The 26727-nt window shown below is 47.4% G+C and overlaps 2 protein-coding genes across 2 annotated transcripts; one reads left to right on the forward strand and one right to left on the reverse strand.

Annotated features, from left to right (window-relative positions):
* Positions 1-1908: 1908 nt before the first annotated feature.
* srd5a1 (steroid-5-alpha-reductase, alpha polypeptide 1 (3-oxo-5 alpha-steroid delta 4-dehydrogenase alpha 1)) lies at positions 1909-8995 on the reverse strand. Its single transcript, XM_040188728.2, has 5 exons — positions 8552-8995; positions 8216-8382; positions 6483-6584; positions 4327-4477; positions 1909-4224 (listed from the first exon to the last, which is right to left on the reverse strand). The coding sequence occupies exons 1-5, from the start codon at positions 8860-8862 to the stop codon at positions 4158-4160; spliced, it is 798 nt and encodes a 265-aa protein (XP_040044662.2). The 5' UTR covers positions 8863-8995; the 3' UTR covers positions 1909-4157.
* A 332-nt stretch (positions 8996-9327) lies between these two features.
* nsun2 (NOP2/Sun RNA methyltransferase 2) lies at positions 9328-17102 on the forward strand. The gene is made up of 19 exons (XM_040188726.2): positions 9328-9676; positions 10163-10320; positions 10441-10545; positions 10633-10738; positions 10871-10942; positions 11057-11141; positions 11252-11444; positions 11752-11826; positions 11940-12070; positions 12393-12466; positions 12539-12669; positions 12965-13061; positions 13229-13452; positions 13725-13817; positions 13907-14042; positions 15074-15154; positions 15543-15681; positions 16060-16099; positions 16206-17102. Exons 1-19 carry the CDS (start codon positions 9611-9613, stop codon positions 16504-16506), a joined length of 2307 nt encoding a protein of 768 aa, XP_040044660.2. The 5' UTR covers positions 9328-9610; the 3' UTR covers positions 16507-17102.
* The last annotated feature ends 9625 nt before the right edge of the window (positions 17103-26727 follow it).

Raw genomic sequence — 26727 nt, forward strand, 5'->3', positions numbered from 1 at the left:
CAACCCTACAAAATATAGAAAACCTCACTATTCAAAAAAAAAATCCCTTTATGCAAACATTAGAGTGGGACCTCCGGCCCTTGAAATGCCCGCTCGCATACATAAAAACTCCACATCCACCCATCCCCCCCCCCCCCCTGCCCCCCCAGCAACACAGGGTTTTATTTCTTCCCTGTTCATGCGTGAATGGAGCTCCTTTCTCCCCGTTTATTATTCCAGATGTGGGCTGCAGCCCGTGGATGCTCATTTTCAAAGGGGCAATACACAGCAGGTGGTGTTGATCCCATACTCAGGCCACCCAAACCACCCAGGCCCAGAAACAGCCATCCCCCGGCCCATTAGGCCCTGTGATGGAGAGGAGGCAGGCTGGATGAGGCAAAACCAGTACCTTCTGGGATGCGTATGCATGTAAAATAAAAGAGAGAGATAGAGAGAGCACGTCTTGCATAATGCCCGCCCCCCAACCCCTGCTACTCACGTGCAGCATGTGACATAGTCAAGGAAAACCCCCCCAGAGCAAAGTGCCAGCTAGGATATGCAGCTAACTGTATAACACACTCCGACATACAGCGCACACACACACAGCTGCTCGATCGAGGCTCTTCTTTTCATCTCCCCCATCTGACGCCGTGTGAAACGCGGGCGTCTGGGTGGAACACCAGATTGATTAAGTTATTCCTCTCACATCTCATGTCCCAGTCTCGGCTCAAGCTAAAACGCCACCACTGACTGTGTGCCAGTGTGTGTTTGTGTGTCATTTCAAGGCTGGTTTGCCTCATTGTCAGCTTTTATGGGATTACCACATTGGTGGCAACCGGACCGTAGCGGGCAGATGACTAACACACACACACACACACACACACACACACACACAGACCTGGAAAGGTCCACAGTATGCTTTCAGGCAAAACGGTAATAGCAGGTAACATTAAGGAAGCCTGTAGCCGGCATGCTGCTTGAATGATAATGAGGCCGCATGCATGTTCCAGATATTTAACCTACTTTAGAGGAGAGCTGTATTTGCACATCAACAGGTATTTCACATTTCTACACATGACTATTTTGCCCGTGGGCTTTTATACAGTAAGAATGAGCCCAGCGAATATGGTGCAGCTCCAGCGTACCTGGAACCAGAAAATACCAGAATGGAACAGCCGTTTGGACCTGAAGGTGTAGCGATGATGACTAGTGACATCTAGAGGCGAGGACAATTTAACGCTTGTTTCATTTAAACACTGGCACCTTCTGCAGACACATCATTTTCTTTTTGAATTTTATGCATTTCACACATTTGAATGCTGAAAAACGTGTATTAACCGGAGCACATCTTAGATATACCTCGGCTGTGAGAAAATGACTGTACCAGCGTCTCGTTCACTCACACGCTTTTTATCCCAAAAAAAAATCCATCGGCGCCGGCATGAAGATAAACGGCGTTATCCTGCCAGTAAATACCAACTGTGTAATATAGTGATGCAATCAGAGGATACGGACTCGGGAGACGTGAAGGATGTCGCCCTCACGGCCTTCAGGGACACGCAGCCTTCTTTCCTCATCACACTCGGACGGCCTCGTGTTTATTGACGAGTAAAAAACAAAGCACAAACTCTTTTGAAAAACAACACATTAATACGATCCATACTGCCGCAACCTTGGCTGTGACATGCCGTCCGCTGTGGGGGGGGGGGATAGGTGCACTGTGGAGCGTCAGTGTGAATGATGTTGTTTTCACTTACACACAATAATATGAAATGTGAAAGCAATATGATAACAAGGCTTGTCTCTATTTCAAAGAAACACTGAAAAAGAAAGTAGATCGCATTATTGGTATCAAAAACATATAGAAAACCGCTAACTCACAATCAAATGAAATTATAAGGCTCATGGTAAAAGTAATTAAGACAGTAATAGAATAGATGAGATGTTAAGATTTATTGCATTGTTCACAGTTCTCATTTTTCGTCCCAGACTTCGTTTCATTCGGTCACACACAAACGCGTCCATTCAACGTGCTTCGGCTGTCTCGCACTCGGTCACATCCTCAGCAGCTCTTCTTCGTCTCGCTCCTCCTCAGGAACCCTTCACAGGAGCGATGGGATGAGGCAACACCTTTTATTTATCAAGGGGTCACGCGTGACCTCATCTCTGGACTTTGAGAAGATGAGAAAAGTCCTTCTGAATGCGTCCACGGCAACAATAAGTTGGGAATTCAAGGCCTTCATGTGTGGGACCTTACAGAGATGCATTCGCAGACAGACGGGTCTGGAGAAACTTTAAGTGTCTGCTTTGCATTTCCTGGTTTATGTTCCATCTGGGAGAAAATGCAGATCAGCAAAGAGTCTTAAAAGTGTTTATTGCTGTAGCAGTGTTATAAATCCACTGTATCATGTTGAGGAAAACCTCATCCGCTGTCTTACTTCCTCTGGAGGAGCCCTAAACGTTGCCTCAAGCAAACACAGCTCTCGCAGTACGTTCAGTCCACGGTTGCTGTGATGATTTTGCTTTATGGACATTGAAGTATTAAGCAAAGATACAGTGTATCCAGAAAGGATTCACAGCGCTTCACTTTTTCCACATTTTGTTATGTTACAGCCTTATTCCCAAATAGATTAAATTAATTATTTTCCGCAACATTCTACACACAACAACCAATAATTACAAAGTGAAAACAGTTTTTTGCAAATTTTTGCAAATCAGTTAAAAATAAAGAATGAAAACATAACATGTACATACGTACTCACAGCCTTTGCTCAATACTTTGTTGAAGCACCTTTGGCAGCAATTACAGCCTCAAGTCTTCTTGGGTATGATTCCACAAGCGTGGCACACCTATTTCTGGGCAGTTTCTCCCATTCTTCTTTGCAGAACCTCTCAAGTTCCATCAGCTTGGATGGAGAGCGTCGGTGCACGGCCATTTTCAGATCTCTCCAGAGATGTTCAATCGGGTTCAAGTCCGGGCTCTGGCTGGGCCACTCAAGGACATTCACAGAGTTGTCCCGAAGCCACTCCTTTGTTATCTTGGCTGTGTGCTTCGGGTCGTTGTCCTGTTGGAAGATGAACAGTCGCCCCAGTCTGAGGTCCAGAGCGCTTTGGAGCATGTTTTCATCGAGGATGTCTCTGTACATCGCTGCATTCATCTTTCCCTCAATCCTGACGAGTCTCCCAGTTCCTCCCGCTGAAAAACATCCCCACAGCGTGATGCTGCCACCACCATGCTTTACTGTAGGCATGGTATTGGCCAGGTGATGAGCAGTGCCTGGTTTCCTCCAGACATGACGCTTGGCATTCAGGCCAAAGAGTTCAATCTTTGTTTCAGCAGACCAGAGAATTTGGTTTCTCATGGCCTGAGAGTCCTTCAAGTGCTTTTTTGCAAACTCCAGACGGGCTGTCATGTGCTTTTCACTGAGGAGTGGCTTCCGTCTGGCCACTCTACCAAACAGGCCTGATTTGTGGAGTGCTGCAGAGATGGTTGTCCTACTGGAAGGTTCTCCTCTCTTCGTAGAACAACGCTGGAGCTCTGTCAGAGTGACCATCGGGTTCCTGGTCACCTCCCTGACTAAGGCCCTTCTCCCCCGATCGCTCAGTCTGGCTGGGCGGCCAACTCTAGGAAGAGTCCTGGTGGTTCCAAACTTCTTCCATTTCCGGATGATGGAGGCGACTGTGCTCATTGGGACTTTCAATGCTGCAGAAATCTTTCTGTACCCTTCGCCAGATCTGTGCCTCGATACAATTCTGTCTCTGAGGTCTACAGATAATTCCTTGGACTTCATGGCTTGGTTTATGCTCTGATGTGCACTGTCAACTGTGATACCTTATGTAGACAGGTGTGTGCCTTTCTCAATTATGTCCAATCAACTGATCTGACTGAACAGATTTGCAAAAATTTGCAAAACACTGTTTTCACTTTGTCATTATGGATTGTTGTGTGTAGAATGTTGAGGAAAATAATGAATTTAATCCATTTTGGAATAAGGCTGTAACATAACAAAATGTGGAAAAAGTGAAGCGCTGTGAATACTTTCTGGATGCACTGTAAAAACAAAACTAGTTAAAATGACGGTTTGAAGTGTTGCTTGCGTCCAGCTCAGATGGTTTGTTCTTCTCTGCCGTTGTAAGAACCGGTACCTTTTAAAGCCTCCCGGTGCCCCGAGGAGTCTTTAGAAAAGAAAGGGAACGAGTGCCTTCCTATGTTTGGGGTAGTCCTCGAACTTAGCGAGGTACCATCTGTAGGAAGAAACAGAAAGAGCCGGTTCCTTTGGTCAATACAAGTAGTGTGCAGCCCACTCCATGAAAACCTGCTTACTCTGCATGTGTGTGGACCCTTACTTGTGGTGGGCCACAGCTCTGCTGGCGAGGACCACTGTGGTGAAGACGGCAAACGCTGAGCTGTGAATGGAGCGGCCGGCCAGAGCGAAGCCGGCCCACTCGGTTATCTCCCCCAAGAAGTTGGCTCCAGACACGTATTCGAACATGCCGCCTGCGGGTGGACGACATGGCCGTTAGGACGGGCATACTTCTCTTTGCATGCAGCCACTCAGGCGACAACGGCCCAAATATTTCCGCATGGTAACTGAAATAACATTGTGTTCCGTCAAATGTTTCTGTGAAATCATCATAAGTAGCGGAAGACCTTTGACCCCCGTTATTATCAGTCTGAATATTCAGAGGAATTACCAGACTGCTGACATCCAGGGATCACGAGAACGGTACAGGTCGATATCGGGAAACACACATCATTATTATTACAATTATGAAGATACAGACGGCAATTTATCAAACGAAATAAAACGAAGCCAAATTGCTTTCATTGGCCTAACGAGTGCAACATCTGGAAGGAGAAGAAGAAAAGCTATGGAATAATGAGTCATCCATCTTTGCTTAGCAGGTGCATGTGCATAATAATCCACCGGGTTATGAAATCAGCAGTCCTCTTGTTGGTGTTGGCCCATGAAGCAGGCAGCTCTCGGGTGACGGCAGAAGAACTACAAATCTGTCCTAGATTAGTTCTGACATTACAACGTTAAAAGGTCAAAGGCCATCCGCGGTGAGCGTGGTGGGCGGACAGAGCACATCCTGGTAATGTCGACGCCCGTAGCCGTCTCTTGGTACTAGGTACCATTCTATCTTTTGTATCAGTAAAAAAGTGGATTGTTTTCAAATCAGGAATATAGAAACACGCAAAGAGGACAAGTACTGTGAGCGGAGGCAGCGGGATCCTTTATAAAAAACCTAATGTCAGGGTTCAGGGAGGGCGAGGCGGGGAGAGAAAGATAACCACCCTGTGACACCCTGTGATTGGGCTCACAGCGGGATTCTGTGTAATGGGAAGAGCACGCTGGGAAATTAGCATCTAGCTCTGTGTTCGAGGACCACAGGACCAGTGCCGGGACGTGATTACGCCTTTATTGTCACCCAGCGACAGGGGAGGGAAAAGGCCTCGCTCTAAACCGGAGTACAAGTATGTACCTTTGGAATGGCATCGCAATTACTGAACCCATGTCGCCTTGTATTCTTGGAAGAAGAAAAAAAATTCCTATTTAAAGACACATCCAACTAAAGGGTTGCAGGCTGAGAGATTACGGCAGGGCAACGTGATAATGCAACGTGATAATGTCGTCACACAAGAAAAAACGTTTTGTTCAGGGATTTCTTTTGCATTATTGATGTGTAAAACAGCCTTTAAAAGCCCAACATTGTAGAGGAGTAAAAGTACAATGTATATTTATACATATATATATATATATATATCAGGCATGAAAAAGGGGCAGGGGTTTTCAACTAGTTTTGTCCCAGAGATTTCTTTGAGTCATTCGTTGACGGGGGGGTGGTAAGATATTACCGACCGTTTTACCGACTCGGTTCTTTGAATCTCGTTCAGTAAAATGAACGAATCTTTCTTCGAGTCATTCGTTGATCGATTGACCGTTGATTCGTTCCCGACCGTGTCTTCGGGTCAATGATTCGTTCATCGTACTTTGAAGTCAGAATGCGTATCGGGTTGGCAGCTCTGCTTATTGATAGAACGGTGGAGCACTTTACCTTCTGCCTCGTCAGTCCCCTCACCTCAACATCTACCTCCTCAAGAACGCTGGCGTTAGCTAATCATTTCCCACCGGAGCTTTAGCTAGCTGGCCAACGTTGCGTTCTCTCCTGCTGCGTTAAATGACTCAACTCATCAAGCTGTAGCTAACGTTAGCGAAGTCTATGTCAACAAAGCTCATGGGTAACTTAGATATACCAGAAAATATTAAAATCCTGTTCGCAATTCGCTGAATATGAATATGAATACCCCCCCCCCAAAAAAACCTCATTGAATCTACACGATTGACGTAGGTCACCTATTTTGGTTTCAAAACGGCGAATTTCGCCGAAAGGTGAGGGATTTTCATGCCTGATATATAAATGCAAATAAATGTGTATTTCTCGCAGTAATAGAAGCAAAAGCCGTGTGAACCAACTGCTCTCAGTCCTGAAGCCCTTACCCCTGGGAATCTTGTAAGCGGTCTCTCCGGGCTTCCTCAGGTTCCTCAGGATGTGGTCAGAGTGCACATTCACCACCCAGCCGAGCAGCCACAGCAGAGAACCTGGAGGACCAGAGTCTGCTTTAGCGTCGGGAGACAAATACTTACTTTCATTTGTTTTCACTACTCAATGGTTCAAATCTTTATGCTGAGCTAAGCTAATCACCTCCCGGCTCCATTCTTCATACACAGATGTTACGTATTTATTTATTCTTTTGTGGAACACTTTTATAGTCATGCACAGCTACAGCTAGAGCATAACTGTGATAAAGAAAACCTATTTCTAAATTGACAGGTTTTCCGCTTTAAAAGCAACGGGAGCCATAAAAACAAACTGAGTCTTGGTTCAGGAACGTGGGAAGAACCGGCAGTGGAGCAGAAGCCAAAATGAAAAGATGGACAAAAGAGTCTGAGTGACAGCTGTGTGTTGAGGCAAGGACCGGCCATTTCATTTAAACTAGAAAAGGGAAGAGGAAAAGAGGGTTAAAAAGGGGAGAACTGGGAGGGCTGGCAGGAGATTGTTATCCTGACTGTGCATCTCACTCGGCTCCTCATCAATCAATCAAGCACTTTCAGCCGGTGCTATTTATGTACCATTTTATACTAATCAGCACACACTAAACTAGATTAAGATAATACATTAAGTTAAATGAAATGTAAATGTGTAAACTAAGTATTCTTATTATGGTTCACACGCCCTCTCCCATCATTGTACATCGTGAGTAAATGATTGCAAATGACAAGAAAAAACGTTAGGGCGGTCAATAGAAAAAAATTAACTATTTAAAATCGCACAGTTTGAAATTTATTGATCTCGATTAATGAATGTTGTTGTTGTTGTTATAATGTTTTTAATTTGTTTTTCTTAATCTTAAAATAATGAGTAATCCCTTTAGAAAGCGTGTGGTTTAATTGTCATGTTATTTTAAACATAAAACTACTCTTGGGGGCCGAAGAAAAACATGTTGAACTCGCGACTTTTCCTGCCACCTTCACTTTGCTCTCAACTCTCCATCATTTGACGGCTGTGTGTCAAGTGCCGACATCGTCCCCACATTTAGCCAGAACGTTTCCAAACCGCGCTCTTTTAGGGGCACAGCGGTGGTCCTCTGCAGACTGTGTGCCGCGCAGGGGTAACGTTACATGTTGAGATGGAACTGCACAGTTCTTCTGCTGTATGTCCTGCATGTTTATTTTACTTCCAATGCAAACAGCTCTCTCCATCTTGAGTTAACGGACTGCAGCTAGCGGCCGCTTCGTTCCCGCGGTCAACTACTATTGTGTTGCATTAACCTTGGCCACATTAATCGCATAGAATAATGTGTTTATGTTGACAGCCCTAAAAAAAAAAAATACATGTTTTGATTTAATTTCTCATATGCTACAAACATTGATATTCTGACTTTGTATCTCAAAGAAAACAATGGAGGTTTCTCATTATTTTGAAATACTAATAGTATACTAACACTAATACTATTAGTCAAATTATTGAGAACTGATCAAATTAAATACAGACACTAACCTCCTTTGAATCATATTTCTGTACTACTACATTTTTTTTAGATAAGTGATAATTCATTATAATGACGGACATGTTTTTCTTATCCACTACAGTGGCGGAATTAGGCCTCCATAAAAACCAGATTGAGCAGAAAGTGTCCCTACAGGGGGGGCAGCAGACACAGAACACCCACCTGCGATGAGGCGTGGATGTGTAACCCAGTCTGCAGGGTACTCGGCGTAATGGCTCAGGTACCTGATCTGCATGTACCCATTATAGATGCAGAAAACAAAGGCCAGGGCGAATGAGACGAATGGCGTTGGTTTACCTCCTCGGATTAGAAAAGGATAAATAAGAGATCTGCAGCAGAAAGAACATAATATCAGGAACAAAAACTAATGCCGTCCAGATGTGTGCATGCGTGATTCCATTCAAGTGGCTTCCACGCACATTGGAAGTTACTTGGTATTCCTGCTGGTGGGACTAGTTGGCCAAGTCCTCCTAATCACCACCACTTCCAATGACCTACCTGTGGACATAGTGGCAGAAGTACATGGCAATGAGCAGCCGGTTGGGCAGCAGGGAGGTTTTACCAGAGGACGTCCACACTACCAGACACAGCGGCACCAGGAAGGCAGGCAGCTCCTGAATGAACCACGCCAACCGGGCGTTCACCGGGAATCCGTACCTGCTGGTTGCATAGCGCCCGTACGGGACGTTTTCAAAGAGCAGAGTCACAAACGTGCAGGCTGCCATGACCAGCATGAGGTAAGCCATGCAGTCCAACGCGTAGCGCTCCTCTTCTTCCGAGGAGAAGAGCCGCGAGAGGAGCGCGTCCATGGTGGGCGAGCGGGCCGGTGTTGCAAAAAACAACAAGCGCCAGAAATGGAAATGTCAGCGTTATTAATGTGTTTGCAGCTGGAAGGCGGTGTCGCCAGCGCCCTCTCGGGTTCGCTCTGCAGCGCGATTGGTCGACGCGGAAGAACGCGTCACGCGTTCCCCGCTCGGGACCAATCACAGTGCGCGAACAGACAGACGGCATCTGGTGTCATCCATCCACGTTATTCAACCGATAAAGACCCATGAATCTGTTTCAATAAATCACCTGCTGTAAACAATGAGCGGTTACTGCATTCATATATTATTTTAGATTAATATAATACGTATGCTTTCACGCGGTTAGACAATCGAGCCGGAGTGAACGCAAAGTATCAGATATACAAAAATAAATAACATACTGAATTTGAAAGTCAATAGCATAATCATTTCGTATTGCAATGTCAAATTTAAATTCCTATTTGTTGAAAAAAATCGCACGAACGCCCCTCAAATCTTTTTTTTCTTCTTCACTTTATTTCAGGCACAGGCCATCGCCACCTCTACAGGGGTCCTGAGTCACGTGCGTCAGAGGCAACACGTTTCGAGGGAAACACGGCGTCGCAGTTGCTCCAACGCAGGTCCCACGGTCGTTTCATCCGACCTACAGGCTTCGTTTTCCGCCCTCCGGACCGCCACGACGTTCCGCAGGCTCTTCTCCAGAGTCGTCTGCTATCACAACAACAACAACAACAACAACAACAACAACAACATGGGGAAGAGGAGCAGACAGCGGCAGAAGAACCAGCCGACCGGCAGGGACGACAGGGACAACGCAGTAAGCATCGCCGTTCTGCAGCTCCAACTTCTGCGTATTGCTTAACGCGTGAACTGCATTATTTAACGTATAACATCTGTATTTACTGGACGCAGAGGTGGTCTTGAACTTGAAACGTAGTCACGGAGCTGCGCAAAAAAACCAGCTGCAACTTCTGCTGTCAGCTGCTGTTCCACAAGGCAACATGGGAGCTTACTTACTTACGTTAGTCTAGATTATTACGTGCTCGGTGGGGAGTGTGCGGCTGATTACGCGTTGGCACGCATGCAGGTGCAGGACCTGATTGTGAATTACTACATTATTCATTATCCATCATGAGACAATACCAACAATACCAAGAACACCCCTGATTGGCAACTTTCTGAATGACATCGATGCAACTTTATTCTCATACAGAGTATGTATTTAAATCGCCAGGTGCTTCTCCAGTTATGCTCATCATACATTAGAATAACATATTACTAACTATGTTCCCTGTGTGTTCAGGGCTGGGGAGCCGGGTATGCGGACATTGTCAAGGAGAATAAGCTGTTCGAGCACTACTACCAGGAGCTGGGCCTGGTGCCTGCTGGAGAGTTTGAGCAGTTTATGGACGCCATGAGGGAACCGCTGCCGGCAACCATCCGCATCACCGGGTACAAGAGGTGAGCGTAAAAACACACGAACGTGGTCTCCTCATCTGGACCCAAGCGGCGGTGCAAGGTCGTGGGTTTCAACACTTTGGGTCTTTGGTTAATGCAAGTCTCCTTTTTGTCCAACCCCAGCCATGCCAAGGAAATCCTCCACTGTCTGAAGGACAAATACTTTAAGGATATTCAAGAGGTGGAGATAGACGGTCAGAGGATTGAGGCTCCGCAGCCTCTCGTTTGGTACGATCTCCTGCTTTACGCGAGGCAAAGACCCTCACGGCGCACAGAAACCAGAAGATCGGTACATGTTGTGTCTTTCCCCTCCAGGTATCCCGATGAGCAGGCCTGGCACACCAACATGAGCAGGAAGATCATCAGGAAGTCTCCCCTGCTGGAGAAGTTCCACCAGTTCCTGGTCAGCGAGACCGAGTCGGTGAGTCAACACAAACAAAACAGAGGCTTTCCCACACTGGACCGTGCCGCTTTAGCTACAACAAGAGTATTGTGGCTGCATTTATAAAAGTCTCCTTGGAACAAAGCATCGTTTTTGTGGTTGTACTTTCAGGGTAACATCAGCCGACAGGAAGCCGTCAGTATGATCCCGCCTCTCCTCCTGAAGATTGAGTCCCACCACAAGGTGAAAGCGCCGCCCTCAATTAGGGCTAAAGATAGCACATCTGTCCTCCTTCCCTCCTGTGTTCCACACTCCTTTTGGCTCAAAAACAGCTGACGTACCTGCGTTTCTGTGCAGATCCTGGACATGTGTGCAGCTCCGGGGTCAAAGACGGCCCAGCTGATCGAGATGCTCCATTCGGACATGGACGTGCCTTTTCCTGGTAAGACGCACGCATTTAAAGCCAGGAATCACGGCTCCGTAAGTGATTTCTGTGAGATAATCAGCAGCCTCTGCCACTTAAACAGCAGCTACCTACTCCTCTAACCCCAGAGGGCTTTGTCATTGCCAACGACGTGGACAACAAGCGCTGCTACCTGCTCGTGCACCAAGCCAAGCGCCTCAACAGCCCCTGCATCATGGTGGTCAACCACGACGCCTCCTGCATCCCCACGCTCAACATCGACTTGGACGGCAAGAAGGACGTCCTCTTCTACGACCGCATCCTGTGTGACGTTCCCTGCAGGTCAGCATGCGTCCGCGTGTGTGTGTGTGTGTGTGTGTGTGTGTGAGGGCTGCAGGAGTGAGAGGAGGGGTTGGCAGTCTGGAGGAAGTAGATCAGAGAGGATCAAGGAGATCATTTTCTGTCCAAATGAAGGGAGGCGGGGGGGATCCTTGAAGGTCGGCAACATTTCATGACCAAAACCGAGCTGCATTTGTTTGCAAATGTTGTCCCGAGGGCAGCGAGGATGTGAACAGTCAGCTGAAGGCCTCCTTTTTAGATCGATCATGCTCGACCCGTGACTGGTGTCTGTGCTCTCTGTGCTCTGCAGCGGGGACGGCACCATGAGGAAGAACATCGACGTGTGGAAGAAGTGGACGACCAGCAACAGCCTGCACCTCCACGGGTGAGATTGGGGGGGGGGTTGTTTGTGCCTTCGGGACACTATAGGAATTCACGCACTCGTGTGGTTGGTTGTTTGGCTTCAGGGGAGCGTGTCTCTCTGTGTGTGTTCACCAGGCTCCAGTTGCGAATTGCGGTGCGCGGCGTTGAACAGCTGGCTGTGGGGGGGAGGATGGTTTACTCCACCTGTTCACTCAACCCTATAGAGGACGAAGCCGTCATCGCGGCACTGCTGGAGAAGAGCGAAGGTGAGAAGCGCTCACAGGGTCGTCGTGTTTAAGCATCATCTGTTGCACGTTTTATTCAAATGCAAGTTTTATTTTTCAGGTTTTTATTGACGACTAAAGTAAACAAGTCAAAAGTTACAATTTCTCAGAGGTAGAAACACACATCGGCATTTAATGATTGGTCATTATCACAACGAAGCTGCACAATCGCTACATCTGATATCCTGAAAGCATAAAATGAGACTTTTTGTTAAATGTCTCTAGCGATGCTGAATGAGGAGGCTCCCAGGGAGGAATGTTTAGTAACTCCACCTCGTTGACTCCCATCTCCTTCCCTCCCCAGGAGCGCTGGAGCTGGCCAACGCCTCGGCTGACCTGCCGGGTCTCAAGTGGATGCCCGGGGTCTCCTCCTGGAAGGTACGGGAACCCCCGGCCAGAAGGGGAAAGGGGAGTTTACCGACCGACTGTTAACGGTTTTCTCCCCTGCAGCTGATGACCAAAGAGGGCCAATGGTTCTCGGACTGGTCCGAGGTTCCGGGCCATCGTCGCACACAGATTCGGCCCACCATGTTCCCGCCGACCGACTCGGAGAAACTCTCCGACATGCACCTGGAGAGATGGTACGTGCAAGCGCTGCTGTTCAGTGTGACGCGGGCGAATGTTTAGGGCCGCGTGCACGCGAGCACTGTGTGCGTGGGTGCACGTGCGCACCTGCCCTCTCGCTCCATGGTGGATGATGTCATTGTAGGTGCTCAGGTGGGCCCAGCAGAGGGCGCCATTGCCCCACACTGCTTCAGCATCTTTTATTTTATTGCCTATTGGAGGGGAAAAAAAAAAAACTGTGTTCATCGACACAGTGGGCGGCCCCATTACACTCAACGCCATGATGATTGTTTGTGTGTGTTTCACTGCCAGCATGAGGATTCTGCCACATCACCAGAACACCGGAGGTTTCTTTGTGGCTGTGCTGGTGAAGAAAGCCCCCATGCCCTGGAACAGAAGATATCCCAAGGTGCTCCATCACTAAAGCGCGCACTTAACAGATGATTACATTGTCATTGTCCTGTGCTTGAGGGGGGAAATGGAGCAGCATTCAATCTCATGTCCCCCCCCCCCCTCTTCCCACAATGCATCATTCACCTGTTGCTAAAGCACAGCTGGGGCTTCTTTTCTCTGCAGCTGAAGAGGGACGTCTCGTCCGCCTCAGCGGTCCAGGCTGAAGGCTCCCCGGCGGCCTCGACACCCACAGACGCGCCCCGCCCCCCCGACAGCGTCCCTGCTGCCGCGGAGGGGGAGATGGAGGTGGAGGTGGAGGGGGGAGGCCCAGAGGGAACGGTAGACAAGGAGGCAGGGGCACAGAAAAGAGCTCTCTCTGCCCAGGAGACCGCCGCTAAAGTGGGCGGGTGAGTCGTGAGCTACTGAACAAACTAAAAACCACCAGGGCTTCTTGAGCCATTATGATGAAAAGGGATTACTTTTAATGAGAAATGACTTAGATGAACCTCACCGGTCCTGAGGTAGATGATTCTAAGCCTTTTCTATAACTCACTGTCTGCCATGTCCACATTAAAAGCTCCGATATAAAAGCTTTTCTGGAACATTTGACATGGGACATTTTTTTTTTTTTAAATTTAAATAAGTCAATAATTAGTTAATTATAACTGTCTCCTCTCAGACCTCCAGCCTCTAAGAAGATGAAGCTGTTTGGTTATAAAGAAGACCCCTTTGTGTTCCTCACTGAAGAAGACCCCGTCTTCACCACCATACAGTGAGTCCCTCAAACACACACACACACACACGCGACACTTTCCACGTCCCGTCACCCAATTTTTTTTGTTTTGTCCGTTTTTAATCTAGATCGTTCTACGACCTGGCACCCAACTTCCCCAAACTCAACGTGCTGACCCGGACTCACGATGGCAAGAAGAGACACTTGTACATGGTGTCCAAGGAGCTGCGCAACGTGCTGCTCAACAACAGCGAGCGCATGAAGGTGTGTGTGTGTGTGTGTGTGTGTGTGTGGGAACAACATTAGATCGTTCACACACACACTGATGATGACAAAGCACTTCCTTGAGTGGAAATAAGGTAGAACGAAATGGATCCAACAAATCAATAATCAATGATTAGCTGCCGGCCATTCGTGTCTTATTGATTGTTTTACAGAGCGTACCTACTGCATCATGTTTATTGTAGCAGCGTGCAGACGTATTGGTACCAGCCGATCGTTCAAAATCACCTGCACAGGTGGCTGTGTGTGTGTCTGTCCCTCCCTCCATCCATCCATTATGTTTGATCCATCTCACTTATTAGTCACTTTCTATGGAGCTAAACCGCAATGTTTCCACAGTGGAGCACATTCATGGTGCAGAGGCCATTGTTTACCTCCTTGGCCCTTTAATGGCAGCTCAAGTTTTACAAAGAAAATCTATTGCAACGTTGATGGTTTAAAGCTGGGGTGGGTAACTTGTTTTTATCACTGGATCTATTTATTTCAATTGTCTTTACATGCCAGCAGCTATCAATAAGTCTAATTCCCTTGAGAGAGAAAAAAGGGAAGGCTGGTATCTGCATTTGTCAGAGGCCTAATTTCTATCCAGCTGTGAGTCCGCGCTCGTCTTTTAGTGGCTTTAGAGGAAACCCTGAATGGAAGGACGGACTTCCTCGCTGGATGGATGTCCCGCCTTTAGTATTCAAAGTTAATTGTTCTGTGCTTCCCTCAGGCTAGTAAAGAATTCCCTGTGGATATTTATTCCTGAAGTGTTGTATTTTACTCTGCACGTCGTTCCTCCCACTCTGAGATCGCAGCATTCACTTTTTAAATGTCACGTAGAGGAGATGCCTTCAGCTAAGCCGTTGTGTCGAACATCAGTACGTGATTACAAAACACAGCGAAGCAAAGAGACCACACGTAACAGGATTAGTCTTTTTTTTTTTTATTTCTTTACTTGCGTTGGTTGTGCTTTCAGAAGGGACATGAATCGGTTGCAGTCGGTTGAATAGAGTTTTTGTTTTGTTTCTCAGGTTATCAACACGGGGGTGAAGGTGTGGTCTCGCAACAGTGATGGGGAGGAGTTTGGATCCCCCTTCAGACTGGCTCAGGAGGTAACACACGCCATCTTAAGTGGATGGAATGATTTTCTATAAATGAACTGGTTATTAATTGCAGAGTTGTATTGTGAAAAAACAACATTCTGTCAGAATCTTCACACCGTATCTGCACGTCTTTTTTCTGTATGCAAATCAACCCCACAATCAGCTCGCAGCAATGCAAAGTTAGATGCACAGCTCCTATTTCTAAGACATCGACACCTTCTACGTTCCATTTTATCAGTGTTCAAACATGCGTCATCTTCACTGGATTCCCCAGCGGGCGACTTCACACTCCCAAATACACTTCATTCATTTCATGTGCACCGTGTGACCATAAAGAATGTAGATTTATTATGTCGGCCGGCGGAGCGTCAACCGCGTCTCCTCTCTGTCGGACAAGGGTATCTACACTCTTCAGCCGTACATCCGCTCCAGGATAATCCGAGTGAGCGTGGAGGACATCAAAGTGCTGCTGACCCAGGAGAACCCCTACCTCAGCAAACTGCAGGAAGACGCCCACGCTCAGGCCAAGAAACTTGGTACGACTCACATTCCGAAACACACGCACGCACACCAGACATGTTTTAAATAAGTAAAATAGCAACTCAAAGACGAGTAAGGCTTCCTTTTATGATCCACAAATGCAATTATTTGGGAGGCCGTGTAGAGGACTTGTGACCGGGAGGTTCTCTTGGCCTGGAGCGAGAGGGGAAATGAGCAACGCTCTGTCCGCTTCCATAACGTACTGAGCTGCCCTTGAGCAAGGCGGTGACCCAAAAAGCTGTGCAGTTCCAGCCGAGGAGGAAGCCGTCGTTACGGTGGTAATCGTCAACATGTTGGAAGGAGTGCGGCTTAACGTTGAAATGGAGTCATCTGCCGTCTGCAGTTGTGAATGTTTCTGCTCCTCTGCTTCACAGTGATGGGGAGCATTGTGCTGAAGTACAACCCCAACCCAAAGTAAGTTTTATTTGGATGGTGTGTGTGTGTGTGTGCACGTTTTCACATGCCCTTTCCTAGTCGTTGGTCATTTTGTGAAACGCGCGCCCGTGTGTGTCTTTGTCAGCAACCCGACGGAGCCTCAGTGCCCCATCCAGCTGTGCGGCTGGAGGGGGAAGACGTCCATCCGAGCCTTCGTGCCGCGCAACGAGAGGTTCCACTACCTCCGAATGCTCGGCGTGGAGGTCTTCAAAGAGAAACAGGGCCTCGGGCAGAAGGGGAAGGATGGAGACGTGGAGGAGGAGGAGGATGGAGCGGCGGCAAAGGAGGATGGAGCGGCGGCAAAGGAGGATGGAGCGGAGGGAAAGGAGGCGGAGCTCGAGTCGCAGAACGGTGGCGAAAACGGATCGTCGGAACCAAAGAAGTAGCAGCGGAGACGGTCGGTCGAGGGGAGAAAGGACTTGGTCATTGGCGTTGATCAGGCGAAAGGCCTCATCGTGAGGAGGAAGAGGAGGATGAAGAGGAGGAGCCTCCACAGGTGTCTCTGCTCGCGCTGCAGAGATGTACTCCTTTTTGGAGAGTTTTACTTTTGGGATCCTCTCCAGGAGTTTTAGTTAAATGGCTTATCTCATTTCTTTATTTTTTTTTATATTTTAACAATCCCGCCAAACAAATGGCATCAAATATTTTTCTCCGTTGCGCATGTTTATAGAGTTTTCATTAAACGCACTCTCAATTTTGACACCTGTAATCGAGCAGAAATATGGAGTTGATTAAAGGCGTCAAGCTGTGTCACCATCTTCAAATGATTTGACTTCATGCTCATTCCTGCTCCTCTGAAGCATTAAAGACGTACTTGGGAGGGACTTGATTAAATCAAATTGGACGTAATGAAACGTTCATGAGGAATTAAATATGAATTATGACTCCCAGTGGGAAATAAAGTGAGTACTGGTGCTGCTAGTTCCATTAATGTTTTACGAATACTTTTATCGCCACATCAATAAACAAAGTGTCAACTTTACAGTTTTCAGTTGTCTATTATTAAATAAGCTTATATAAGGACTTTCCCATAATAATTCCAAAGAAATAATGACCATGTAAAACTTTACAAATCAAGTGCTCTTTTATTTGTAGACAATTCCAATGGAGGAATCTTATCTCGACTGCATGAACATTTATACAAATACAAATCCTGTTTTACAGCTCGATTTCTATTAACAGACATCTAGTTACTAAAACGTTTGGTGCATCACTGCACTGAAAGTATCATCTAGTCGGCGGTAAAACGTTGTCTTCCAGGGTGCTTCATCGGGGACGGCTGGTGGAAAGAAACCAGCAGCCTGCAGAGACGTTTCTATGTGTCTTAAGATGAGGGAATTAAAAAATGATCTCTCTTCTAAAGTTGAACTTCACATGCCGGCAGAAATATTAGCCGACGGCGCCGGATGGACAGGCGTCCTCTCCTCCTGTTTATTACCCGGTCCTGCTGCCATGACAACCCGCCCTCCTCACCTCTCTGGTGACGTTAGGAGGCCACGGACCGCATCGCTCCTCTGCTCTCATCTTCTTCTCCCAACATCCTCCTCTCCTTTTCTTTTTTTCGACCTTTGACCCTCCAAAGTGCACGACCGCGTGTATCACCGCGCAAGGGGAGCGTCTGTCGAGTCGATTCCCCTCGGCCGGTGACGTGCCGGTGACAGGAGGGGGCCAGCGCGGGACGAGAGGAGTCAACGCGCCGGGATCGAGTCGATGAAGAGAACGCAGCTGACGCCTGTTTTTTGCCGCGTCTGCGTCCGAGGAAAGCAAAGGGGACACTTTGACCACGTTGGGTTGTTTTCCAGCCTTCATCACTGCTGAGATGGAAGACTGATGAGAGCGGGAGGGAGATGTGTTAGATATGTATGTTGATGGTATACAGGCGGACAAATGGAGGACGGGGTGAATGAATTGAAGTGGGCCGATAGAAAAAGGTCTGTAGATATAATACACTTCAGCTTGGTGTGTTTAAAGCGCGCGTGCTGGTTTGTCAGCGTGAGTGAAGCCTTTCAGCCCCAAAGTCTACTGGCGGCCTGCTAACACCAGTGAGGACATCATTCGTGGACTTCATGTCTTCTGTCTCCTCCGTCCCCTTCGTCCTGTCATCCACCGTCCATTTCACCACCCTGTCCTTGGACGTAACTACTCGAATCCCTCACTTCGTCGTTCTGTTGTGATTTCCCCCCCCGGTGGAGCTTTCTGAGAGCCTTCCAAAGCTCAGCTTCTAAAATGTTCTCAAACTGTCATCTCCATTTAAGTCTCTGCTTTTAACCCAGTTCTGCAGCACTACGCCACTTTGCTGGAGCGCCGTTGTTCTGCTCCCATCCTCCGTGTTTGTGCGCCACACTTACAACCTCTTTGAAGCCTCGAGAACTATCAGATCATAAAGTGTTATTCCACAGTAAATGCATTAGCTCTTCATTATATATATATATATATATATATATATATATATATATATATATCTGCAGTAATATAGCAGCAAACTTAGCTATGAATATATGACGATAAACACGGGGCAAAAGATATGATTGAAATATGATGAAGCTATACACAAATTAAAAGTATGTTAACGTTTAAAAAAAAAAAGTAATTCAACAAAATACGGTGTGTCGTGATGTCGTGATACCGGTACACCGTTACCCATAGTGCAACAGCCCTGTGGTCGCTGTCCCTCCCCCCCCCTCGGTCTTTTCCCCTCCTCAGTATCCTCATGCACTCGAGCGCTGGGCCTCGTGGACGTGCATTTATGTTTGGGATTATATAATCAACCTGTTATGCAACGCTAAAGGAGGGAGATTCACATACACACACAGAGAGAGAGAGAGTGACAGAGGAGACGGGTGGTGTGTGTGTGTGTGTGTGTGTGTGTGTGTGTGTTGGGGGGGATCTTGTGTTTCATGTTCGGATTAAACCAAAGCCCACTCATCTCTACACACACACACACAACTGCCTGTCCTTTTAAAATCCGCTGGCAAATCTCTGGTTGTGGATGTTGGCTCTGTCCAATGCCGTTATTGTGCAAAGCCTGTGTGTGTGTGTGTGTGTGTGTGTGTGTTTGTTTGTTTCCGTGTTTGCACGTGCACCCTCACGATACAACAACCTGAAGGCGGCCGCCTTCCCACTCCACGCGTGCACGGGGACGGAGCTCGTCCTCTCTCCGGCACACCTTCTCTGGCTTATAATCCTTTTCTGCACACACGTGTTTTTTAACCTGAATTGACCACTAACGCGTTACAAAATGCTCCCTCGTAGGGGAGCGATTCCCCACCCTGCTGCATGAGGCCGAATTAAAGACAAGAGGCACCGTTGAGCCTCCTTCGCTCTCGTTGCAATCACCCGCATTATGAATCTCTCCGCCGACGCGTCTCTCCATCACGCTGACAATCACACATTTGGTCAAGTCAGTGATATGAATACCGCGAGGTCGACTGATCTCGAATATGGTGCGAGGATTCATCCTCCTCGGCAGAGAGGATGATGGGGTAATATTTCACAGTGACAGTTTGGGGTTCGTTTTACTTGCCCGTTCCTCCCCAAAGTGCGCCGTCTTTAACTGCTTTGTCTCTCTTTCAGTCCGTCTCCGTAGCCTCAGCCCTCATCCCGTCCACGCTGACGAATCACCAGAGGAGAAGTAATGTTCTGGAGGTGAATGAATCCAGGTGAGGGCCGGGTCACCTGCTCACTCTGCAGATTAATACAACAAAGCTCGTGGGATTCCCCGTTGGATTGGCAGCAGGGCCTCTATTCGGATCCACCTTCCTACACACATTAAGCTCACGCCGGTCCGCTTCTCTGCGTTTCACACCTCAAAATGTGGAAAGTAGAACAGTCAGCTAGTGCTATAGCAACAGCAAATAGTTATGGAGGCTTTTACCGCTGCAGGACCCTTTAAGAATGCATGAAATGCTCCTTAGAGCAAATTGTATTAAAGGAATAGTAGCTGACAAAGGAAAGGTTGAAGAGGGTCTGTTGATTTTCTGTGGAGGCGGTTTGTTGATGTCTGTGAAGACTTCTGAGTCACTTTATAATTGAAATCAATATTAAAAATAATATCGCAAGCAGAATAAAAAGATCCCATATTCTCCTGACAAATGAGTGTGGACTTTTATTCAGAAACAAAGACGCCTCTCAGCACACACACACTTTCATCATGGCTTGGTTCTCCATGATGAAGACCACTTTTAAAAGGTGCCTTGAAGCAGCTTAATGCAGCTTCCCGGAGGGATTCTAAAGTGCTCGCGTGAGTCAGGATGTCATTAAGTCCTCGTGGAAGCGCCACACCTGAAATGCTCACGTAACCTCTGTGGACCAGGAGACAATCAGCTGTTCCTCTGTTCAAACTGATTGTAACAGACGTGTTGAGTAAAGGATCATCAGTAAGTTAAGTTTCCTACAAATGACTGTTTTATAATGTTCATGTAATTCTTAAGAGTTGTGACTCAAGAAGATGGTTTCTTGCCTAAAAAGCCCAATAACGTTATTTATGTGGATCACATGTTTGGTTCAGGAGGATGATCTCATGACGTCAAAAAGAATCACACCTCTCAGGAAGCTCGTTGTTAATGAATGCATGGTGACAAATACTTCAGATAATGGCTGTGTGCATTGATTGAGTCACATTCATCATAAGCGATCGACGAAGAGCAGCTATGAGCGAGTTCTTAAACGCTGAGTTACTGTTTTTTTTTCTATTTTCAAGCCCCTGTAGCTGTTCGGTGTCAACGGAAAGGGGAAGAAGGCTGCTTTCCGCTGTGCGGACGGGATGATGGAGGACGACTGTGGCAATGGCGAGATGTGAGAGGGGAAGCTAATGGGTGCACGGAAAGACGGGTCCAAAGGGGAAGGATCCCGGAGAGTTAGGGGAGGAGTACGAGAGGGAGAGATGGGTGAGGCTGATGAGGAGAGAGACGGAGGAGTGAGAGCTGGAGGCAGGGGAGGGGCTGGGTGGTGGCTGCACGGCTTTATTTAGTGCATGCCTGCAGGTGTTGCCTAGTAACAGGGAGGAAACAGATCGAGGGAAGGGAGCTGGAGAGAGCACAGCTCCCTTTATCTTTTCACCGCTCCTCTTTCTGCTCCTGGCCTTCCCCTCATCCAAAACCCAACACAGACACGCACACACACAAAGACACTCTCTCTGCTTTTCTGTCCTTAGACTGTCACACACACACACACATAACAAAAGCCCTGTCCCTCATTAGCAGTCAGGACGGCTGCAGTCCTCCTGTCACGGAAGAAGACGAGGAAAGGAGGGCAAGGAGATGCAGGAGAGATGACTTTTGACACGAAAATTAGACAGCAAGGAGAGAAAGCGTGCATACAAACATCCAGCAAGGTTGTTGCCAGGGCCTTTGTTGCTCCGTTAGACTTGTTTTCCGCGGTTGGAAACACTCGGCACACGATGGCCTCTAATGAGCCCGCTCTGTGTGCGGCGTCTTACCGGAGAGCTTATGAAACGAGTGAGGAAGGAGCCTCATTAAAGCGCTCGGTGTGCTGTTGCAGCTTCCACCCAATCGTGACCCTTTGCAGCACTGATCAAGGTTGGGTTGAGGGCACTGTGGGTGCTGTGTAATCCACCCTGTTACCTGCAGCAACTCACGGATCAGCTGTAAGAGCAGCACGTCGCATTGCATCGCTGTTGTCAACACATCCAAGGTGCCCATGCAGACGCGTGGACACCCTCCCCCGTCAATACACGGATCCACACAAATTGCATCACGGCCCGGACTGCCAGTGAGCTACTGTTTCTTTTTCTTTCATCCTTGTTTTGTGTCTCATGCGTGCAGCGCTGTGGGCGTGTGACCGCTGCCTGCCGCTCTTGTTCATGCATGCATGTCTCGGTGGCCGGGGGAAGGCCGTGCTCTGCATGCTAAGAGCCCATCCCTCCCTTCAGCGACGTCTGCAGTGGCTTTCCTTTCTTCCTGCTCGCTGATTCTACCGCTGACGTCCCCCCGTCGGGGTCTCTGTCTTTCTGAAGTGGTCCTTGGGAGTCAGGCATCACCTTGTGTAAAATGCACACATCTACCGAGGTCCTTAGACCTGGAACCTTATTGAACGTAAGGCTCACACCAACTCGCGGTAATCAATGCGAGACCTGTGGCCAGTGGACAGCAGTCGGAATCCATTGATTTATTAATGAAGGCCGACCTTCCGACGTCGAGGAGAGCCGATCCACATCAAAAAGCCGTCTGGCTTCACAGAGGGCCGGATTCATGCTGGAATCACTAAACGAGGCTAAAAATACATTTTTCCCACGTGCACTGTGCCATATAAAATATTTATAGCGAGCCCGAGTCTGCTAAGAATGGCAAAGATGTAACAGCGAGAGAGGGAGGGGGAGATGGCTGCCAAGGCTCGGCGTAGCCTCCGTGGCGGTGCCAGAGCTTACGTAAGAGCTCACTGCACTCTGTCTGGATTTAACACACAGCCTCAGCGAGAGAGAGAGGGAGAGAGAGAGAGAGAGAGAGAGAGAGAGAGAGAGAGAGAGAGAGAGAGAGAGAGAGAGAGGACTATTGTTCTTTCTCCAGTAAAATCTAACTTTATCATTCCTTTATGTCCTCTACAAGCCGCCACTGCGCATGTCCTGACATTACCAGGCTCACAGTGGTGGGAGTTGCATTGCATTAAGATGACTTCATTTGCATTTGTAGACATTGCATTTGCTGACAGTCAGGCGAACCGAAAATAGGAAGAAAAGCAGTGAATTACAAGAGAATCAGAGAGTCTGTTTAGCAGCAAATTTTACAAACTCAATGTTTTTCAATTTAGGAACTGCTTCTTCTTCATGAGTGAAAACCACGCACAGAAAACAATGTACTCACATTAGACATCTGGTGAGATTCAAAGGAAAGAGGTGAGATTTTTGGGGAAAATGATGATAAACTGCATTTTATTATCATCCTCACAAGTTTTTATAGTTCTGAGGACCCCCCAGAGAAGACCTCATCCCAAACCGATGATCTGTGCAAGATCAACGTTTGAGACAGTTACATGTGCTGTTCAGCAAGATGATTGTCACAAATAATTGAACACCACTTTTATGATTTTTGAAGCGTGAACGGATTGCCAGTAAAAACTGCTGGACTGTGAAAAAATAAAGACATGGTCACATATCTTCACGTCACCATCCTTGGGCTGACGATGCAAGAATCAGAAAAAGTTACCATACGACGTTTTATCCTGCAGCAAAGTACCTTTTTTAAAAATGATCCCAGTTATTTCTGCACATACACACCAGATGATACAACGGATCCCTTCCATACATCCGTGATCAACAGAGAAAAACAATTCCTTATTTAACTTCACATTTCCAAGTGAGACCCCTCAGTGTTTTGGCGTCCTTCAGACTAAGACATGTGATGTTCCCTGACAGCATCATTGCATCATCCTGTGGGATTTAGCGTGACGGACAGATAATGTGTGATCCATGCAGACGCACCCCCAGTGTTCCGTGCATTTGAAAAGACAGCTATATCTGGGATTGACTTGATGTGTGGAGAGCGGAGGAGGGTGGAGATCTATAATTCAACACAATGCTTTTGATGGCTTCTTGCCAGAGTTTTCTGCCCTTCCGGTTTTTACTACTCTGATTTACGGATCAACAATGACTCGTCACCGATTGACGGCCGAGGGGTTCCTTGTGTGAGGAACACTGGATGCCAGTGTGGTGTTTTGTGCAAGCACCGAGCATGTGGAGCCTCTGTTATTCAGAAGGAGGGCGGAAGCTAAGGGGAAGCTAAGGGAAAGCTAAAGCTAAGGGGAAGCTAAGGGAAAGCTAAGGAAAGCTATGTGGAAGCTAAGGGGAAGCTAAAGGGAAGCTAAAGGGAAAGCTAAAGCTAAGGGGAAGCTAAGGGAAAGCTAAGGAAAGCTATGTGGAAGCTAAGGGGAAGCTAAAGGGAAGCTAAGGGAAAGCTATGGGGAAGCTAAGGGGAAACTAAAGGGAAGCTAAGGGGAAGCTAAGGGAAAGCTAAGGGGAAGCTAAGGGAAAGCTAAGGAAAGCTATGTGGAAGCTAAGGGAAAGCTAAAGGGAAGCTACGGGAAAGCTATGGGGAAGCTAAGGGGAAGCTAAAGGGAAGCTACGGGAAAGCTATGGGGAAGCTAAGGGGAAACTAAAGGGAAGCTAAGGGAAAGCTATGGGGAAGCTAAGGGGAAACTAAAGGGAAGCTAAGGGGAAGCTAAGGGAAAGCTAAGGGGAAGCTAAGGGGAAGCTAAGGGGAAGCTAAGGGGATGCTAAGCCCAGGCCCTCCAGGTGTTGTAGCTGCAGCGATGCATCCTCCGGCTTTGACATACAGATGAATGAATTCACTCAGAAAAGGAAGGTAAGCTGTTTCGCGAATACAAACTTGACCAGACTGCATTCAGGAGGTTTGCCTCCCCTACATCTATAATCCTTATTAAAGCAACACCCATGAAAAAGCACATCTTATCATCATTTCCCCCCCTATTAAAATGTCATCGTACGTAAGCTTGTCCTGGTGAAATCAGCTTGCATCTCTCAGATTGCCAAACCGCTGTTTCATCACGCTGAGAGCCGCTCTGACAAATCGCACAAACAGCTTCCTCCAGAGGGGGTTGTCGGAGGGTTTTGGAGGGAGGGAGGGGGTTGAAGCAGAGACGGTCTCCCTGGTCGCCTTCCTCTTGGCTCGCTCAGCTCGCTCTGCCTCCTGGGCGTCTCTGCATGCCTCTCGGAGCCTCCCTGAGGTGAAGGTAACCTTCGGGGGATGGTGACTTGTTATCTCATGATTGAATAACAATGTTTTTTTTTCTCGGCCTGCTGCCTCCACCCGAGCAGGAGCGCAAACCAACCCAGAGCGGGTTCAGCATGCCGGCGGTTTTAGCCAATTGTTAAAACGCATCTTCCCTCCTCACAGTAGTCAACAGGGTGTCATCAACGCCTCACTTGCTCCCTCCGATCCAGCTCCGCCCCTGATGAGCGGCGAGGAAATAGCAACTAGGCGAAAAAACAAGAGTGCTCAGGGATCAATTAATTGGGACGTGTCGGCCAAGATGAGAGCAACGTGTGTGTGTGTGTTCGCTTTGCCAATTTGCTTGGATGAGCAAATAAGACTGTCCTGCTGTGTACTGCTGTCCTGCGTGGCCCTGGAGTAATCAAGCCTATAGAACGGTGAAGTGGAAGTCATGTGACCCTGATGCAGAGACATTGTCACACAGACAGTCACGTTCACAGACTCGAGAGTTGACTTGCAACCAAAAAATAACATGGACTTGTGATCGAGCATCTCTGCGCTTCAAAAATCAGTGGGGTTCATTTTGTGAAGATTATCTTGTGGAACAAATGCTGTAATTTTAAAGAGCATTTGATAGTTCATTATCGTAGTTTATTTTCTACCAGGATCCAGAAACAAAATAACAGAAGGAACCACGTAAACTTCACGTCATCCCTGCAGCCCTCTTTATAAGTTGGTTACGCACGCTGTTCATTCAATCTCATACAATGCAATGATGGGTCAAGACGCATTTGTGAAAAGATCTAGTCCCAAGGAATATTTATAATGGTACTTAAAAAGAGGGATTTTGACTCATCACTGAGGGACAATCTCAGGATTTTCTAATCACATTAACGATGGCTTTGCACATGAAACTACTCCAGTGAATCCAGCTGTCTCAAATCACCCTACAGATGTGCTACAGCTTCTCTTTTTATACAACCACGGCTTTCTCCATCATTGGTTTCAATTATTGGTAGAATGTCTGTCTTCCTAAGAACGCTCTGGATGGAGTCTGAAATGGAAGGAACAGACAGACAGAACACATAATAACAATCATGATGCGAATGCTAATATTCATAATATTAATATTCTGAACGTCTTTATTGGATGAATGGAGCCACATTTAGTTGAATAAAACCTTCAGGGTATTGACTTATTTTCCATTGTAATTCTCTGAGAGTGAAAAGGAAGCTGGACGTGACTTAAATGTCACGTATGAAACACGCTACGTCTGATCAAAGCCAGTGTGCAATGACCTAATTACCTTTCACAATGGAAAGTCTATAACTGACCAGGTTTTCATCCATGTTGGACTTCTCAGCTTTTAAAGTGATTCATTGCACCTCATCATGATCACTGTCACCATTAGTCTCTCCTCTTTTTCATGTTGTTTTCATTTGCAAATCCCTTCGAATCGCATTTGGTTGGGAAAGTTGCATCGTGAATAAAACTGGATTGACTGACGGATTACGAGAGGCTCATAGCAGCAGAGCTGGTATTTGTAGAGAAGTTGTTTCGGGCCGATGCGTCTGTGGTCGCCACTGAGTCACGTGACGGAACATCCGCAGCTCTACACTCTTGTTGCCACATCAAAAGGCCACAGTTTCCCTGTTTTAGCAACGCGCCACCCTCCAGTGTCACGATGCAAAAGGCCTCTGCGCGAGCTGCAAAATAAAGACGCGCACGGAGGAGATCGCGTTGCCATAGCGACGTCTCCCCGAACGGCAGCAATGAAACGGGATTTTCCTTTTAAATGCGTATTGTCTGCGTACGTTATTTAACCTTAATAGCTACAAAAGAGTCCAACCTTAATCTCTCAGCGTGACCAGCGCACACATTCCCCTCTGCACATCCACTTACGGGCGCCTGTGTCAGATTAGG

The sequence above is a fragment of the Gasterosteus aculeatus genome, chromosome 10 (assembly GCF_964276395.1).
Source record: "Gasterosteus aculeatus chromosome 10, fGasAcu3.hap1.1, whole genome shotgun sequence".
NCBI classification, from domain to species: domain Eukaryota; kingdom Metazoa; phylum Chordata; class Actinopteri; order Perciformes; family Gasterosteidae; genus Gasterosteus; species Gasterosteus aculeatus.